Source organism: Triticum aestivum, chromosome 7B (genome assembly GCF_018294505.1).
Source record: "Triticum aestivum cultivar Chinese Spring chromosome 7B, IWGSC CS RefSeq v2.1, whole genome shotgun sequence".
Lineage (NCBI taxonomy): Eukaryota > Viridiplantae > Streptophyta > Magnoliopsida > Poales > Poaceae > Triticum > Triticum aestivum.
This window is the reverse complement of record NC_057813.1, coordinates 455,881,444-455,900,238: the sequence shown is the minus strand read 5'-3', so window position 1 is coordinate 455,900,238 and position 18,795 is coordinate 455,881,444. Positions and strand designations below refer to the sequence as shown.

Genomic DNA, 18,795 nt, shown 5'->3' with positions numbered 1-18,795 from the left:
TCAGTAGGCTGCATCTGCATCTGCATGCGTCCGTCCGTGGCTCCGTGCAGCAGAAATGCAGCTGCCGGGCTGAATTTAGAACCCTCTGCATCGAAATATAGAGCATAACATATTTTTGGCACTGTACTCTCTATACTAGTAGTACTAGTATTTTATGCACCCGGTCATCATGCTGTGGCTGCGCACACGTACAAGGCATGTGTTGATTGCACGCGCGCACGCAAGCACGCAAGCTGGAGTCGTCCATCGATGGGCTTCGGTTACTTGGACACCCAAAGGGAAACCAACAAAAGTAGCCAGAGAGAGGCGGATCACACGCCGCACATGTTCACGGAGAGACATGGCGGCATCGGCTGATGATGCAGATGTTCTTTTCTCCCCCGCCATCATCGCGGCTAAAGCAGAGGATCATTGCACCTGGGGCTGGGAGGGACGAACAAGGTTGGGCACAAGCACGTATAGCTCCAATCCGCCCACGAAAACCGTGCCTTGTATACCAACATGGTTACATGACATGAATGCTTAAGAAAAAAAATCGTTTTTGTTGAGGAGATTGCGATCTGAGTGTAGACATTGCTTCCTGACACGAAATCGGATCAGCGTGAGGAGAGACGAGGAGCGCACGTTGCACGTAGCAGCACAATCGTTCAGTCTGCTCAAGGAAATGGGCCGGGTAGTCTCTACTCCTACTCCCTATGTTAGGGACCTCCCCTGGCCCATACTCATACCTGGGCTTTCCCCTTTGATAGCTCATGGGCCGGGCCCGTCTATACTCACCACTCGGCAACAGCCTACAAGTACTCGGAAGCAGGCAACGAGCACGGCATCCAATGGATCACGAAACCCGGCGGCGGCGGCTATCTTCTTCCCCTTCCTCCTCCTTCCCCAATTCTTGTATCCTGTGATTGTAATCCCTAAATTGCTACACGAATTCGTGAGAAGAGTACTAGATCGAGAGAAGATATTGTTAGGTTGCTAACATCTGGTATTCAGAGCCAGTAAATTTCACCCACCACCACCTCCCTCGATTCCCCAATTTCAACCGGCGACAGCACCATGTCCGATCCGGAGAAGGCTCCTCGTTCCCTCGTCTATCCATCAGAGTGGGATGCCATGACCGCAGATGAGCAGATGTTGTGGTTTCTCAAGCATCTATCGGCACAGATGGATAGTATCAAGTCCGAGCTCGCGGCTGCGCGCGTGGGCGCGGGCGATCCGGCAGAGGCCACCTCGCGTGTCAATCCGGTTGCCTCCCCTGCTACTGCTTCGGCTACCTCAACCTCTGCCCTGGTCGCGTCTCACACCGACCGCGCAACCACGGCTGCTCCACCCACCATCGCCGAGGAGGTCCACTGCACCGCCACCGCATTCGACCCCAATCCCGCGATCGGCACCAACAACGCCATAGCCACCCTTCGAACGAACGGAGTGGAAATTCAGGAGGAGAACCAGGTGGTGGCAACAGCAATTCAGGCTGTTAGCATCAACATCGGCGGCAAGTTCACTACTCCCGCACCTCCACTGGTGGCGTCCTCTCCAGAAGTCTCCACCGAGCCTGCTGTCCTTCCCGACGTTTCCTCGTCAACTGGACAGGCTGAGGAGATCCTCCATCATGTGTCTTCTGATTACATCGCTACGACGCTCATGACCTGTTCGACAGAATGCTCGAAAAAATTCAGTGCCATGTCATTCTTGTCTCCAGTCATGACGACGTCGCTACCCCCAGCAGCCACACTTGTGCTCGTCGCCGACCTCATTCACCCTGCTACCAACGATGGTTCTAACCGGCGGGTGCCCCTGGACATGGAAGACGAGCTCCTGACCAGTCTATCTCCTCTGTCGTTCTCAATTGTAGATTCAACGCAGTCGTTTCTGAACCAGGACAGGGACGTCCCGTTTCCCACAAGGCGAGGGGCTGCTGATACGACCGACTCCGTGGCCATCATTTCAGATGCATTTTGCTGACGGCAATGATGTAAGGCCCGTGCCGTGGCCGTCGTTTGCTGGTTCTCTTGAAGGCACGACTCTGAATTATGAAGGGCTGTTGTTGCAAGTTACTTATGTGGTGCAGCGTTTGCCGGTTGCTTTGAATTTTTTGAGAGAATACTGGAGGTATCTACCAAGTGTGCGACTGAAATCTTGTCCCTATGAGAAGGTTGTTGGTTGGACCCCTATGCTGCCAAAAGCAATTCCCCTTCGGAATCAGCAGATAATCCAATCACTGGGTGAGGTGAATTGGGGCGTTGTGGAGTGGTGGTCAGTGATCTCTTTTGTACAGTCATTTGCTCCTACTATTCATGTGTCCTGTATAGTCTTCTCTAGCCATGAGTTGATGAGGAAGCCTATGCTACCCTGGAGGCTTGTCGTTCATATTGTGGCCATGGAGGACGAGCTCCTCACCACTCTATCTCTGATATTCTCAGCTGTCGATTCAAAGCAACCATTCCTGAGCCATGATTTGGACATTTCGCCGCGTACAAGGCACCAGGGGCTGCTGCTACAGCCGATGTCGTGGCCATCATATTGGGCAGCTCTTATTGCAGAGGGAATGGAAACCTGACCCATTCCATGGCCGCCATTTGCAATCGGTTTGCCATCAAAAGTCTGTTGTTCTAGTGTTGTCCATTGGAACTTCTCGGTGATTGCTTCTGTTCATGACCTTCATACCTGGACATTCAGGGCACATCGGTTTTTGTCTGTCCAAGTGTGTGGCATTGGCTTGACTAGCAGATCTAATCCAAAAAAACTATTTCATATTGGAGCTTGTGTGTACAATACATGGCAACGGTGGTACAATCTCAGTGGTTGTTTTGCTCTAGAATGCAGTTCTGAACAATATGGTACACAGTGGCAGTCTTGGCGTATACTGGATCAGGCAACATCTGAATTTAAACACTTAAGTCAAAAATGTTGCAGCCAAATGGTGGTGCAGGAAACATTGTATCTCGGAAAACTTTCTACACATGCAAGTTATCTTAGCTGTTTTGGGCCAGAAGCAATTCACTGGGAGCTAGTGAACTACAAGGGCATACAATTTTATCCTTGCTGCATAGGGCACTCACAGGGAGATTCTGAATTTGGAGTACATCATGTATACATGAGCACTAGTACGACACTGCTGTTGTTGCTGTTTAACTGGCATTTATTTCCATATACAAAGTTCCTTGTTGGAAAAATGGCGGCATTTAGGAATTCAAGTGCAGTCAAGACCTCTGGGAACTCCAGTCATCAACACTACTTTAATGAATGTGTGAAGTTATGGCCTTCTGCTGCTGGAACTAACGAGAAGATACTTGGTCAGAGGAGTTGGCAATCTCGCTGCAATGTCAATATGGCCTTTCTCACATCTCCAAACCTGTATAGACTGCGAGTGCTGGGGTGTAATAGTTCGGCTGCTCCTGGGTTTCTTCATACATCCATTGGTTTTTGGTTGGGGGAGCAACATTTGTCATTTCCTGAACTTGATGCAGACGCATGCAAGCATGAACACATACATGCTGCAAGTGAGGGAGATCCAGGATGGTACTCTTTATTCTGTGATTGCTCCTTTGATCTTACCAAGGCTCTGGTTGTTCTTTCGGTCAACTACCCTGCCGACGAAATACTCAGCAAGAGATCACAGGACATGAGCTGTATGGCATCCTCTACATGCTACAATCAGGATCATTTTCAAGAAGGGAGGGGTGTCATTGCATTTGCCGACGTATTCACGCAAGGCTGCTTCGGCTATAGGCACTACATCGGCTTCGACTGTGATGGCTACTTCTCCGTCGCATTTCCCTCCAAGGTCATCAACCACAACACCAACTTCAATCGGGTCTCTGTCGGCCACGACTACTACTACCTCAAGCCCGACAACTTCTCCGAGCTTGTTCAAGTCCATCTCGACCATGGCTGCTACCGCGACAACTACCATGGGGATTCCGGCATGATTAAGGATCTCCAAGCACCATGGGATCCTGGCAAAATCTTCGTGATAGCGGCTTGGGGGCAAGCCGCATTTCAAGAAGGGAGGGATGTTAGGGACCTCCCCTGGCCCATACTCATACCTGGGCTTTCCCCTTTGATAGCTCATGGGCCGGGCCCGTCTATGCTCACCACTCGGCAACAGCCTACAAGTACTCGGAAGCAGGCAACGAGCACGGCATCCAATGGATCACGAAACCCGGCGGCGGCGGCTATCTTCTTCCCCTTCCTCCTCCTTCCCCACTTCTTGTATCCTGTGATTGTAATCCCTAAATTGCTACACGAATTCGTGAGAAGAGTACTAGATCGAGAGAAGATATTGTTAGGTTGCTAACACCCTAGTAGGCTAGTACTCCTACCAGTGGTGGCAACGAACATAAAAAGCGTCCAGCAGACAAAGCACGGGCCGATGGAGGACCAGCCAAGCCAAAAGCGCGCGAAGACGAGCGGGAGTGCGATGGCCCGAGCTGGAGCTGGAGCTGGGGCTGGGCAACCATAACATGCAGCACCCGCGCAGTTGCTGAGGAATCAGAACAAACCACGGCTTCTATCCACTCCGGTAACCCACAACCACACCACAACGTTAGCTAGCTAGCTAGAGGAGGGAGATATCATTCCCAGCCTAGATTACCCCTACCGTGGCCTAGCCTAGGTAGGTCAATTATGCCAACACAAGGTTCGCACACACGATGGATTATTAGGCCAATGGCAACATCAACATGCATGCAACAAGCATGACAAAGAAGAAGAAGCGCAAGCAAAGCGGAGGCAGACAGCAGGCATAAGCATCGTATCTCCCTCCTCTCCTGTGTCCCGGAGTGAAAGGAAAGGACACCCATCCATATATCAAGCAACAACATATGGAACGGAGCAACAAATAATTACGTACTAATATTCATGTGCGCCACATAATTATGAACTATCAATCACACGCCCACTACTAAATCAAACCCACCCCACAGCGGCTAAAATATAGCACCAAGAGTTCTTTACCCCCGGCCTCTATGCATCAATCGACGCCCCAAGAGTTCTGATCACCATGAGCTAGGTAATACTGTAATAATTAATCAATTGGGCGGCCAAAAAAATGGAAACTGAAATTGAAAAAAAGCCTAAATTCGCGGCAATCTCAACGCTTTAGCTTCTGCTCCATCTTCTTCTTTTCCTCATGATGGATGAAAACGAATGATTGCAAGGAAGCCTCTTCCACCTTTACACAGACAGTATGATGGCGCCAGGAAAATGATAACAACAACACCCATGGAAATGAAGGGAAGGCCCGCACTACTAACCAAAGCTTTTTTTTTTAAACTAACTATACTATTACTATCCAAAGCATTGATTGAACTGAAGTTGAAGGCCACTATTCGAAACGAAACCAACAGGGGAGGGCTTCGCAGCTGCATCACCTTGCAGTGCAGTGCATGCTGCATATACTACAGAGAAGACCACACGCCAAAAGGAATCTAGGACCATCTGCCACTGCTACTTGCTTCCGGCTGGGTTTTCAGATGCACAGCGGCAGTTATTAACCCAGAAGCAAGCAAGCAAGCAAGCGGCTGCAGTTCCCTTGGAAGAGAAACAGATTTTGACGGCCTGATGTGATCTTCCAACCACCAGACATCCAGAATCATCGTCGTCGTTTGACGGTTCTGCGTGCACATACATAATGACCCTTCGAGCAACCGAAGAGGGCTCCAGAAATGATCACAGATGAAAGCAACGTTCTTCTCCAAACACAGATGCAAGCAGACAAACCCAACTCCAGAAACAAAAGAGTTTGCGGTACAGACAGAGCACACCGATTTACAGCGCAAACCACATACAACACACGCGAATCAAAGTAAAATAGTGCAGTAGTAGTAGATACACACACACATCAACTTACACAACCTAACATGCTTGTTCCGAGCCAACATACAAGGAAATAATAAAGAGAATACACGTACTTATATATAAGTAAATCCCTTTCTCATCACACATGAAGTCCATCGCCCTCGTACGACGATGCGAATCACAGGAAACAGACCGGGTTCATCCTTTTTGCCATTTCTGGTTCTTGCTCTTCTCGGCCGCCCTCGGAGCTGAAAAGCGGAAGCAAGTTTTTCACGTTACAAGTTTGAATTAAGCACAAACAACTAGGGGTAATTAGTGTGGTAAATGTACAAGACAATGTTTCTTCGTATACACACACCCTATGCAAACATAGATATGTAGGTCCCACAGTTAATAGAACAGACCTAACTTGCTTCATCCAAATTTATTCTTCTACCAGTATATATAATAAAGCAGTGCAAGCAGTAGATTCTCTGCCAGCCTTCCATACAAAAACTCATGGACACAAGTGACGATTTCCTTTCCTATTCTACTGCACATATTAACAGTACTTACCGAGGCCCACTGCATCTGACCCCTTCATGATCCTCATCCTCCTACAGCTGTCTGTGAACATTCTGTGGTACAACAAAAATCAATATATTACCCGTCAGGTGGCTTTTTATGGACAAGATGAATACTGGATCAAGCTCAGGAACTCATTGGAATGTGCAAAATCTTGGTGGGCCAGGCATTGCAATGATGTGGCAGACTAATATGGAAAATAAAGTAATACATCATGGCTGGATGAAATCAAGAACTCACTGGAATGTCTTTAAATAAAATCAGTTTCACAAAACATGTACAAATCAAGAACCCACTGGAATGTCTAAAATTGCCTTCTGTTTGACCCTTCTGTAATTCATTGCTGATGTAATGACTGCTTACGGTCGACTGCTTGTATGGGGCTGCCAATCTCTTTCGAGTGCAATACGACAAATGGTGGGGACTCCCCCTCCCTCTATAATCTCGAAAAAAACATGCACCATTCCCATTTATTTGTACAAAATTATTTCATATGTTGAGCAAAAGAAATTACCAAATCTTCACTAGGAGGGAGATATGAGTTTTCAGTAACCATCCAAATCAATAGGCCCAAATGAGACACTTCAGCAATTAAAGTAGTATATTAAATGTATTGCCGCATTAAGCTTGTTACTTCATTAAAATATTTAAGACGCAAGGGGCAAGGGTGTATGCATATGCAGAATATTGCAAGTAAAAAAAGAACTTGCCAATTAGATAGTTGCAAATACAGATGAAAATCATCAATATTTCTGCGAATTCTGTATTGCTAGTACATAATTTTATCAATATCCATATTACTCAATACTCACCGCCATGGAACATCACCAACAAGCATCCAATCGCCATCCTTATCCTCATAAGTGAGCACAAGTTCAGTCCCGCTTTTAAGATCCATCAGTCGACAATCAGATAATCCATCTCTTCCCGAGTTTCCAGTCGATTCACCATGACCTGCAGGAACCAAGAACACACGGTATGCAAGTAAAGCCCTCTCAAAGAACATTTGCAAAAGAGTTATACTGGAACTAGCATTCATGGGAACATATCTCTGAAAAGAAGTCCAACTAAGGCTTGTAATGACATGGGACAATAATGTTAAGACACCATGTGAAATCATTTCTACAGACCTCACAGGCAAAATCAATGGTGTTTCTAAGGCTGCGTCAGCACAAACCATGTTATGTAATCCTGATGACAAACAGTCCAGAAAGTTGAGACCTTATATTAAACAAGCACAATAGCTGGTACTTATTCTTGACGAACTGAGGCAACCGTCAATACTAGAACTAAAGACCCTAAAAACGCCGAATACTACATTCTATGGAACCATATTTAGTACTCCCTCCGTCCGGAAATACTTGTCATTGAAATGGATGTATCTATATGTATTTTAGTTCTAGATACATCCATTTTGACGACAAGTAATTTCGGACGGAGGGAGTATCAAAATGCAAGGAGAGGGAGAGTACATGTATACGGTAAAGACTGCATCTGCCCAAGTAAAAATGCGTAGAAAAAGGTATTTACTCACCAAAAAATTATGAATATACTACCACACAATATCAACCAAAAAAAACAAGCCTATTGTGGCATCCCAAGCAATAACAGAGCCAGGATAAAGGGCAAAACAAGTGCTCACCAACAGTAAAGCCGCTGAACTTTTTCTCCAGCTCCAGCGAGAGGTCCTTGTAGTTCTTGTACATCTTAAGATCCACCTTCCTGAGGTAAGGAGCACCATCCATGCTAACCTTGACATAAAGGCAATCCGGTACTGGTGCCTGCTTCGCCTCGGCCTCGTCTTTGCTTCTGGGAGCAGATAAGTTCGTCGCCATGGTGTTCTTCCTGTAACTGCGGATTGGTGGCCATCCTACCACCTGTGCCCTGTTACGGGAATTCTAACAATCAAACACATATCCTCTAAGAATTAAGGTTGCTTTAGTAGCCACAAAGTACTGAAATTACAACATAAACTGAACCAGGACCGCAAGAAGATACCGGATTACACTATCTTGCAACTTGCAAGCACTGGGGTACAATTAGAGATGCTTGAGTAGATGAACAAAGTGAAAAAAAAAATATCATGTGAATTGGGGCACTGGCTAACTAACTTAGTGCAGCGATTCGGGACCTTAGCATCAGCAAGTGGAGGCCAGACACACAAAAGTTGCTCCTTCTCCACAGCCAACAAGGTAAGCTTCTTCAGCTTTTTCAGAGCAAGCACATGCTTTATTTACTTTTCCATTCTTATTAGTTCTGCTCATTTAAGATAATATTTTGAAGATGAATCGCTCCCATAACACGATCTGCTAAAACTTACTATTACGTAACAGAAATTGGGAAATAAATTTTTTTTGGCGTCACAAGAATGAACAATTCCAAGGGAAAAGCCAAAGGGAAACAGTAATAATCAAGTAAATCAAAAACCAATTTTATTTCCGCCAGACAGACCAAAGAACACCCACCAAAGAGAGCAACAAATCACACACAACCCCTGTTTAAAGCACCAGCCATGTGTGGCAGGAAGAAAATCAAATTCAGCAAACTTATTGACGAATCCTCACATGAAACCCCAAGCTTCCCCCAAAAAGACTGCTCACAAGAAATTCCTACGGCTAACATCAATAATTTTATTTAAAAGAAAAATGCAAATGAGGGGGAATAAATAAATAAAATGCTCAAAACCACCAAGGCACCAACCGGTGCCCAGTCCACCTACTTGGCGGCCGGCGGCTGCGCCTTCTTCTTCTCGTCCTCTTCCTCCGCCACCGCGCCAGCGAACCCGCGTTTCGCCCCGCCCTTGGACAGAAGCTCCAGCGTCAGCGGCGCCTCCGACGCCGCTCCACCGCCGTCCCCAGCAGCGTCCTCCGTGCCCGGGAGCCCCAGGCGCAGCTCCGTGGCCGCCGCCGCCGCGGCCGGCGACAGCCCGATGTAGTCCCGCTCCTGTGGCGGCGCCATGACTAGCACAATCAGGCGAGCATTACTGCGCCGCGCGCCGGGAGATCTTGGCTTTTAGGAGGCTTGCCGAGAAGGGGGGGAGGTGGGTTTGAGGTCTCCTGGCTCTGTGCGTGCGGGACGGCCCGTGTTCGTTGCTTGCTGTGCAGTTGTGTGTGGGTTGCGCGAGTGGGAAGACGGAGGGGAGAGAGCACAAGAAAATGGGGTTTAATGGTGCGTGTTTGCGGGGAGGTCCTTCTCTTTGCTTCGTAATTACACACAAGGTGTGGTCTTAGTTTATGCTTTTGTTTTGTCTTTTGCATTTTTTTAGGTGATTTGTCTTTTCCTTTGGGAGGTTCGGCAGTGTGAGAATCAAGAATCAGATGTTTTCCTTTTGTCAGTGGTAGATATTCTAAAATAAATGTGGTAGAGTGTTGGGGCGCTTGATCTATAGCCTCTTAAGCATAGTTGAATCTTCTCAGAGAAGAAAAAACACTTTTTTTAAGCAGCGACAAGTAATATGGATCGGAAGAAGTAGCTTAACTGAAAACTACTTACTCCACTGTTGTGGCGAAAAAAAGCAAGTGGGTTATTTTAAACCTCGTCGTGCTCAAACCCCATTCTCTGTTCTATCATGTCATCTTTCTTTTTTGCCACCACTATCATCATCTTTTTCTAGCTCACATATCTACCTTTTCATCTTCTATTGCTATCGCTGCGGGATATGTCTCCGCCTCCAATGCCTACAACATGGACCATTGTTGATGTCTTCCTTATTTATCATCCTTATTGTTCTCCCCAACTCCATCAACCTTCACCCCCCCCCCCCCCCCCCTTCTCTCTCTTCCTAATGTCTCCTCTTTGGATCATTGCAACTTTAACCATTAGTTGTGGCTACCAAAGACATAGGCCAATGTAGAGTTAGTATAAATGACAATAATACCAAAGAGGCAAGGTAGAAGCTAGGTCATTTTCCGAGCAAGAAACGTTCAATGTAGCAAAAGCAAGTATTAGTTATCTTCTTTGCTTATAGTTACAAGGCTACATAATGTGGTAAAGCCATAAGAGATGAGGTTTTTCACACATCTGATTGTGTCATTCTAATGAGTAAATGGATGTTTATTCATTTCGTAAAATTTGGAATTTATTTAACATGTTTGCAGTCAACTAAATTTACATTGCACATTTTAGTGCAAAGACTAAAATTAGCATGCTGTCGGACCTACATCCCTGTAGAGTTGCTTTTCATCCCTATATAAACTTTAAAACTTCATCAATATCAACCTAAATTTGTTGGACATGGTTGAGGACGGGGCTACTTTGTGTTATTCATGTACGAAAGCACATAGTGAATAATTATAGGTTTTTTAGTACTCCCTCCGATCCAAATAAGTGTCGTGGTTTTGAACTTGGGTTAGTTCAAAACTTCAACACTTATTATGGATTAGAGGTGGTATTGAACTTGTATATTTAAATTCCAACCATGTATTCACACCATAAATTTTTTGACCACAAAATCATCTACTTAGGGTTGACTTGACGGATAGAGATTAACAGCTGGCAAGTTGATAGGGCCACTCGAGTAAGTAGGCCATGCAGGCTTTTGGATGTAGCGTTCCCAAAACTAGATAATAGCCTGCATGTTTCTGCAGGGATCATTTGTAATATATTCAGTGAGAAAAGGTTGTAATGAAACATGAATGTTTAGATTTAATAATATATGAACTGAAACATAAATCATATTGTATTTTTTGAGGGTAATACATATCATATGTTGTATTTAATTATTGTATAGTTGACAATATTTATTAAATATAAGTGGTATAGTGTAATGATAATATTTTCCCATGCTAATTGTGATGGACTCTTGATGGGGTGAAATATTGTGTGCATGTTGAGATAAATAGAAATAGTGGAATCCACTAATAATAGAAAAATTCTTCACATGCAAGTTGAGGTAGGCATTTGATGAGGTGACATGTGTGCATGTTGAGATAAATAGAAGTAGTGGGGATCATCTTCCCTCAGTTAAAAAGGCTACATAATGTGGTAAAACCACAAGATATGAGGTTTTACACACATTTTATTGAGTCATTCTAATGAGTAAATGGATTTGTATTCATTTCATTAAATTTGGAATTTAGTTAACACCATACATGCGTTTGCAATCAACTAAGTTCACATTGTACTTTTAGTGCAAAATAACCTCTTTAAGCCTACGTTTGGACTGAAATTACCATGTAGTCGGTCCTACACACTTGTGGAGTTGCCTTTCAACCCTATATAAACTCTAAAACCCAATCAATATCAACTGAAAATTGTTGGACATGGTTGATGGCAGGAGCTGCTTTGTGTTTAATCATGTACAAAAAGCAAAGTGAATAGTTAGACTGTTTTTCTATTGAACTTGTATATTTATATTTCAACCATGTGTTCACACCATAAATTTTCTGACCATAAAATCATTTATTTATGGTCGACTTGGTGAAGAGAGATACAAATTTTCATGTTGATAGGGTCAATCAAGTAAGTAGGCCATGCGGGCTTTTGGACGTACCATTCATGAAACTATATAATATTCCGTTCATTATGAAGGAATTAATTATAAGTTTCATTGAGATATGGGTGTATGAAACATGGATATTTATATTAATAATTTATGAACAAAAACATAAAATGTATATTGTACTTTTTAGGCTAATACATACTATATGTTGTATTTAATTATTGTATAGTTGAAAATATTTATTGAATTTAAGTAGTACAAAATAATGAAAACCTTCTTCCCATGTAAGTTGTCATGGACCTTTGGTAAGGTGGAATATTGTGTGTATGTTGAGATAAATTGAAATAGTGGGATCAACTACTAATAGAAAACATCTTCACATGCATGTTGAGGTGAACCTGTAATGAGATAGCATGTGTGTATGCTAAGATAAATAGAGGTAGTGAGGATCAACTACTTCGATATATATTGGAAATTTATTCTTGGATTAATTTTGCTTCAAAACATTGGACTCACATAAGAATGATTGAGGAAATCGATAGAATGCTCGGTAGAACATACTCTCTTCAATTGCAAATACATGTCGTTTTTTATACTTAAGATTTACATTCAACCACTAATTTTTACAATAGAATATATATAGCATAAGAGAAATATTATATTATTAATGCACTTTCCAAGAAAAAATAGAGCAAATGATTTACATGCTCTCAGTTGAAATAGTTGGAACAATATAACTCAAGAAAAATCTGAAATGATATGTGTGTGTGATATGGAGGGAGTATATTCATAAGTGAACCTTTTGGATCCCGACCGCCGATGCATACAATAGGATCAAATATCCCGTCTGATATTTTTGTTGATAGCTATAGAGTTTTTTTGTGTGTGTCAAAAGGCCCAAGGCTAATATTAGATCAAATCATCATTTACAAGAACACCCTTCAAATAGTATGAAATTACAGGTAGGTCCTCAATGAAATCAACAACTTCTTCCTTCTACATCACACTGATGGCGCGCCGTACGTGAGCAAAACTTCCTGCTACCTCTAGGACTCTGTATCACCAAAACAACCTTCTTGGAACCCATGAACATGAAGAAGTTGCCATTGTGAAGTTGTAAATGCAGATTAGAAAACGTCGACTATCATGATCTGGATAGATCGCCATACCGGACAAACTGCTCAGGCCAGAAGATAATCACAATGCAAACCAGATGGAGGGGGGGGGGACCTCACAGGTTCCTCGACGAAACCGCATCTGACTGAGCTTCATCGGACGGAGAAAGAACTAAGAACAAAATCACGATGTGACGGCATCCCCTTCGTAGAAGGTAGGATGTCATCAGACACCTAGACGAAAGAAAGACAAACACGAGGCCCAAGATCTTGCACTGATTGAAGCTCCACATGCCCTCCACCGATGCCAAAAAGCATCGACGGAGCGAAGACATGACAGAGAGGTCGTATCCCTTACAATCGATTTTTTTTTGAAAATGAGGAAGACCCCCGGCCTCTGCATCTGGGTGATGCATACGGTCATTTTATTAATTATTAACACAAGACCTTACAAAGTCATACAACAATAAGACTAAAGCCACCATCTAAGCAACATCTGTCGCTACTTCTATCCAGTTGATGAAGGGACGATGATAGTCTGGGCTTAATACCAAACAGACCTCGCAGCCAAACATAACATCTAAGACCTGAGGTCCCAACCAGGACGCCTGCCGGGTATGGACACCCACCAGTCCGGCGTGCTCCTCAACCAGGACGCATGCCGGGTATGAGGCCGCCGTAGCCACCTGCCACCAATCCATCTTCAGAGTTGTACTGTTGCATGTATCTTGCCCGGTCTAGCTGCCGCCGACGCCACCACGACGCCAGACAGCGATGACCTCCTGCACGAGTCCATCATCACACATCAGACGCCTAATCTCCAGGGCGCCATGCCATCGAGATCCGACACCATCAATGTGTATGATGAAGCACGGTTCCTCCTTTTGTCACCTCCAGCCATCACTTACTCCAAAACGATGCCCCCATGAGGAAAAGCGATACTAAGAACGCCATCATCGTCCGATCCGGGAGACCCAGATCTAGGGTTTCCCTCGGAGCATCCCGAGCCTGATGACGCCAACTACAACGACCATGCCTCGACAAGGAAACGACATCAAAGACGCCGCCATCGTCCGCCATGACCGTAGTCGGCGCGATTTTCATCGGCAGTTGCGCCACCGGGCGTACGCCGCCGGCCTCGCTGGTCCTTTCAACAGTAGAAAACTCCAAAACAATGCCCTAAAGAGGGACTACGACGCAAAAGCACCACCATCGCTCGATCCCATGGAGATCTAGGATTTCCCCCGGAGTTGCCTGAGTTGTCAAGGACCAGACAAGGATGGAATCCCGCAGATCCGTCCAGCTGCCGACGTGTCGCACTCGCCATCGCGTCGACCGTGACCCAGAGACCAAGCTCACGCCTGGGCCCAGATCCGGCTGCGCCGCCGCCGATCTGGTCACGACGTCGCCGTCCCTGGCGACCGTGGCGCCCCAGATCTTGAAGTCTCCTGCCATGGGGTATGGGATTGCCGGACCACCAGCCACCGTCGTGACGTCCGGCCGCACGCCACGCTCCAGCCTGGGGGTGCCGGCCCACGCCAGCTCCTCATGAGCGGGAGGGCACCTAGTCCCTGTCGCCGCCGGTGACGACAAGGCTTTGCCTGGCCGCGCCCTCGGGCGGCGGCGAGGGAGGAGGAGGACAAGAGGGGGAGTTGGGGGCGACGAGATTTGGGGGCCTCCCAGCCGCCGCACGGGGGCGACTCGGGGCCTCCCTTACTGCCGATAATGCCATCGCCTCGCTCCCGCCAACCAGACACATAGACTTAACACCAACTAAAGCTAGGGCGATCAGAGACTATGCAAACACTGTAGATCGAGGATCCCCTACCTCGCCGACGAGGGGAACTGGCTGCGGCCGAAGAGGAACCCTACTTGCCCCATTTCTCGAAGGGTGGAGGTGTGCCCTTATATAGAGATCGGCTTTTAGTTATAGGATTGGCGGAGTCCAAATTCTCAGGCAAATCATTTGAGGTTAAAATCTGCGATTCTAATTCCTCTGGCTGCCAAGCACTCCTATTTGTTGAATTCAGTTTCAGTTCTTGAAATATGTCATGACCTTATCGACGTGTTCGTGACTGATCCGTATAACTACCAACGGATTACACGGGCAACAAGGCTACAAAACCCTGTCCATGTCGCTCTTGTCTCACCCCATGACAAAAAATGGCGCGCGGTAGCTACCTCACCGTTGAACTGGCAGGTGCGTGTCCCCGTGGAGAGTGGAGGGCAGCTTTCGGGGGAACTATGCGCGGTTAGATGCACCGTACGCAGAAATGGAGACGCCACCGGAAAGATGGAGCCCGGGCGGCCGGCCGGCCAGCCGATCGACGCACGACGTGTCCAGGCCGGAGGGTGGACCACGGATGGCTGCATGGGACATCGACGGCGACGCCGGCCGGCGACGACGATGCGCTACCCGCCAGTGCCACCCAACGAGAGAGCGAGGCAGCTAGGTAGCTGGACCCCCTGCCGAGCGATGTCTACTGTGCTAGTTTGGTCCATTGCTAGTGGATACTATATTTGGTTGGAGTGATGACATAGGCTCCACGTGCGCGTGCGGGTGCTTAATTGGCTATGGACCGTACGTGCGCGCGTGCGCCTCATCTCGCTTCACCCATTCGTGTGAGGCGCCCGATCATTTTGCCAACAAAATGTCGGTTTTGCAGGTTTTTTTTTTAAGGAAAACACAGTCATTCTATTTAAACATAAAGCGAAATGCCATCAGATACAACATCGAGAATGAGCTCAAGGGGCACTCCAACCCACACCTGACAGCTTTCCTCCCCGACCCCAACTTTAGCCAACTTATGAGCGACCGAATTCGCCGAGCGGCGAGCACATACCACCTTGAAGTCCATGAACTCCCGCAGCGAGGACTCAATGAGTATGCAACAGTCAGACCTTTCAATTGTGATTCAGTCTGACAGCTCATGTGTCATTGCGGCTCTATCAGATGATGATTCATTGGATCGCTCCGCCTATGTACATCTTATGTTACAAATCAGGAAACTTCTGGAGTTGCATGTGTTTACTCCACAGAAAATCAAGTGTCATCAAAATAGAGTTGCTCATAGTCTTGCTAATATTGATCGTTTTGGTGGTAGCACCCCTTGTTGGTTACGCCATGTGCCAGAGAGTGTGGCTGAAGATGTATTTGTGACGCCCGGGTATTTAGCTATAGTAATTCCCTGCTAATGATGCCACGTCACTTCGATTACTTTCGCTAATCTCGTGTTAGTTCGGAACCGATTTAAATTCACATTCAAAATCAAGCAAACAATAAACGTTTTCAAAAGTCAAAACTAAAATGTTATAAATGTGACAAATAATTCATAAGTAATGTTGGTGGAGAAACCACATTTTTATAAAAGGTCTAACTGCATTTAATTAATTAAAACAGTAGGTAAGACAAATACATAAATGCCTTGGTATTTTATAAAATACTAAACTATATTATTTGGGGGTTAAATCTTTTGTGGCAGAGGTATAATTAGAATAAAATAAAACAGTAAAAGAAAAAGGACACAACAAAAAAAAGACAAGAAATTAAAATCCCCCCCCCCCCCGTTGGGCCTCGGCCCAGCTGGCCACTGGGCAAGCCAGGCCGGCCCAGGCCCCCCCCCCCCGCTCCCCCCATAACTCCCTGGGTGACCAAACCCTTACCTACCCCACTCCCCACTCGCTCTCCCCCACCCCTTTGCTCTGGATCCGGATCGGGAGGAGCCCGATCCCCTTCTCCCTCGCTCGGCGCCCGACGCCGTCGCCCGTCGCCGCCTGGAGACCACGCCGCCTGGACCTCGCCGGCGCCCTCCCCCGCCGGCCTGCCTCCTCGACGCCGACGACGTCCTCGTCCCCCCCTCGACCCCCGCTGCCACGGTCCCTACACCCCCATGTGAGGCCCTCCCATCCTCTTTCCCCGCGCTCACCGCGCCCATCGTCCCGCGCACGTCCGAAGCTTCTCGCGCGCCCGCGCCCTCGCCACCGTTCGCGCGAGCCCCCCCGCCGTCACTACGGCCACCGCGCTTCAGCGCCTGCTATCGCCACACCCACGGCCCCTCGCGCCACTCTCGCTCCATCGCGGCCTCCCTCCGCCACGCACTGCCCGACTCCCCGTGCCGCGCCCCCCTTCCCCGCGTCGTGCCTGGACCGCGCGCCTCGCCCATCTGCTCCCGCTCCGTCCCGCCCCTGGCCGTGTGCAGTCCGCGCGCTAGCTGCGCCCAGCGCCTCGCCCCGCCATGGCCTCGCCGGCACCCGCACCTGCAAGCTGCCCCGGGCCTCCTCGCCCCGGCGATCTGGGCGAACACCCAGTCGGGCGCCGCAATGCCCGACCCGCCCCGTAGCGCCCGTGCCCGCTAGCCCCCAGGGCCCTATGACAAAGGGGGCCCGCTCAGAACGTTTTTGGTAAAAAATAATAATAACAATAATAAATTAAATTAACTAATTAATTAATTAACTAAATTAATTAAGTTAATTAATCCTAGATAATTAATCTAATTAACTAGTTAGTTTAATTAAACAGTAATTAGATTAGTTAAACCCTAATTAGACTAAACAGTCAATGACGAACGGGACCCACACGTCAGTTGACCAGTCAACACCTCTGTTGACTGATGACGTCATGCTGGCGTCATGATGACGTCAGCAAACACTATTCTGGATAATGTTGCATTAAAATAATTAAATAAATCCTGAAAATGATTTAAATCTTTTAAAATTAATAGAAAATAAACCGTAGCTCAGATGAAAATACTTTCTACATGAAAGTTGCTCAGAACGACGAGACGAATCCGGATACGCAGTCCGTTCGTCCACCACACACCCCTAACCTATCGAACCCGCAACTTTCCCCCTCCGGCTCCTCTTCCCGAAAACACGGAACCCCGGGAATACTTCCCGGATGCTTCCCCCTTCACCGGTATCACCTCATACCGCGTTAGAACACGTCTAGCTCTGCCTGTTATCCTGTTATGCACTTGCTTGCTATGTATTTACTATTTCTCCCCCCTCTTCTCTTCGGTAGACCCCGTGACGATGCTGATGCCCCAGTTCGACTACGGAGTTGACGACCCCTCTCTCTTGCCAGAGCAACCAGGCAAGCCCCCCCTTTGATCACCAGATATCGCCTACTCTTCTCTATACTACTTGCATTAGAGTAGTGTAGTATGTTACTGCTTTCAGTTAATCCTATACTGCTGCATAGCCTGTCCTTGCTACTACTGTTGTTACCTTTATCTGCTTTCCTACTGATTAGTATAGGATGCTAGTGTTCCATCAGTGGCCCTACACTCTTGTCCGTCTGCCATGCTATACTACTGGGCCGTGATCACTTCGGGAGGTGATCACGGGCATATACGATATACTTTACACAGTTACATTACCTGTGATACTGTTCGGAGATGGGGGCTGAAGGGGCAGGTGGCTCCATCCCGGTAGAGGTGGGCCTGGGTTCCTGACAGCCCCCGACTGTTACTTTGTGGCGGAGCGGCAGGGCAGGTTGAGACCACCTAGGAGACAGGTGGGCCTGGCCCTATTCGGCGTTCGCGGATATTTAACACGCTTAACAAGATCTTGGTATTTGATCTGAGTTGGCTACGAGCCTATACGCACTAACCATCTACGCGGGAGTAGTTATGGGTATCCCGACGTTGTGGTATCAGCCGAAGCACTTCAGACGTCAGCGACGGAGCGGCGCGCGCCAGATTGGACTGGAACGCCACTAGGCTAGGTCTGCTTCCGGCCGCCCACGCAACATGCAGGTGTGCTCAGGGCGATGGGCCCAGACCCCTGCGCGCTTAGGTTTATACCGGCGTGCTGGCCTCTCTGTTTTGCCTAGGTGGGGCTGCGACGTGTTGATCTTCCGCGGCCGGGCATGAC

General features: G+C 47.2%; 1 protein-coding gene across 1 annotated transcript; it reads right to left on the bottom strand.

The window, feature by feature from the left end:
* Positions 1-5,709: 5,709 nt before the first annotated feature.
* On the bottom strand, positions 5,710-9,505 carry LOC123161148 (auxin-responsive protein IAA21). The gene is made up of 5 exons (XM_044578996.1): positions 9,086-9,505; positions 8,009-8,250; positions 7,179-7,320; positions 6,358-6,419; positions 5,710-6,050 (listed from the first exon to the last, which is right to left on the bottom strand). Exons 1-5 carry the CDS (start codon positions 9,322-9,324, stop codon positions 6,001-6,003), a joined length of 735 nt encoding a protein of 244 aa, XP_044434931.1. The 5' UTR covers positions 9,325-9,505; the 3' UTR covers positions 5,710-6,000.
* Between the last annotated feature and the right edge of the window lie 9,290 nt (positions 9,506-18,795).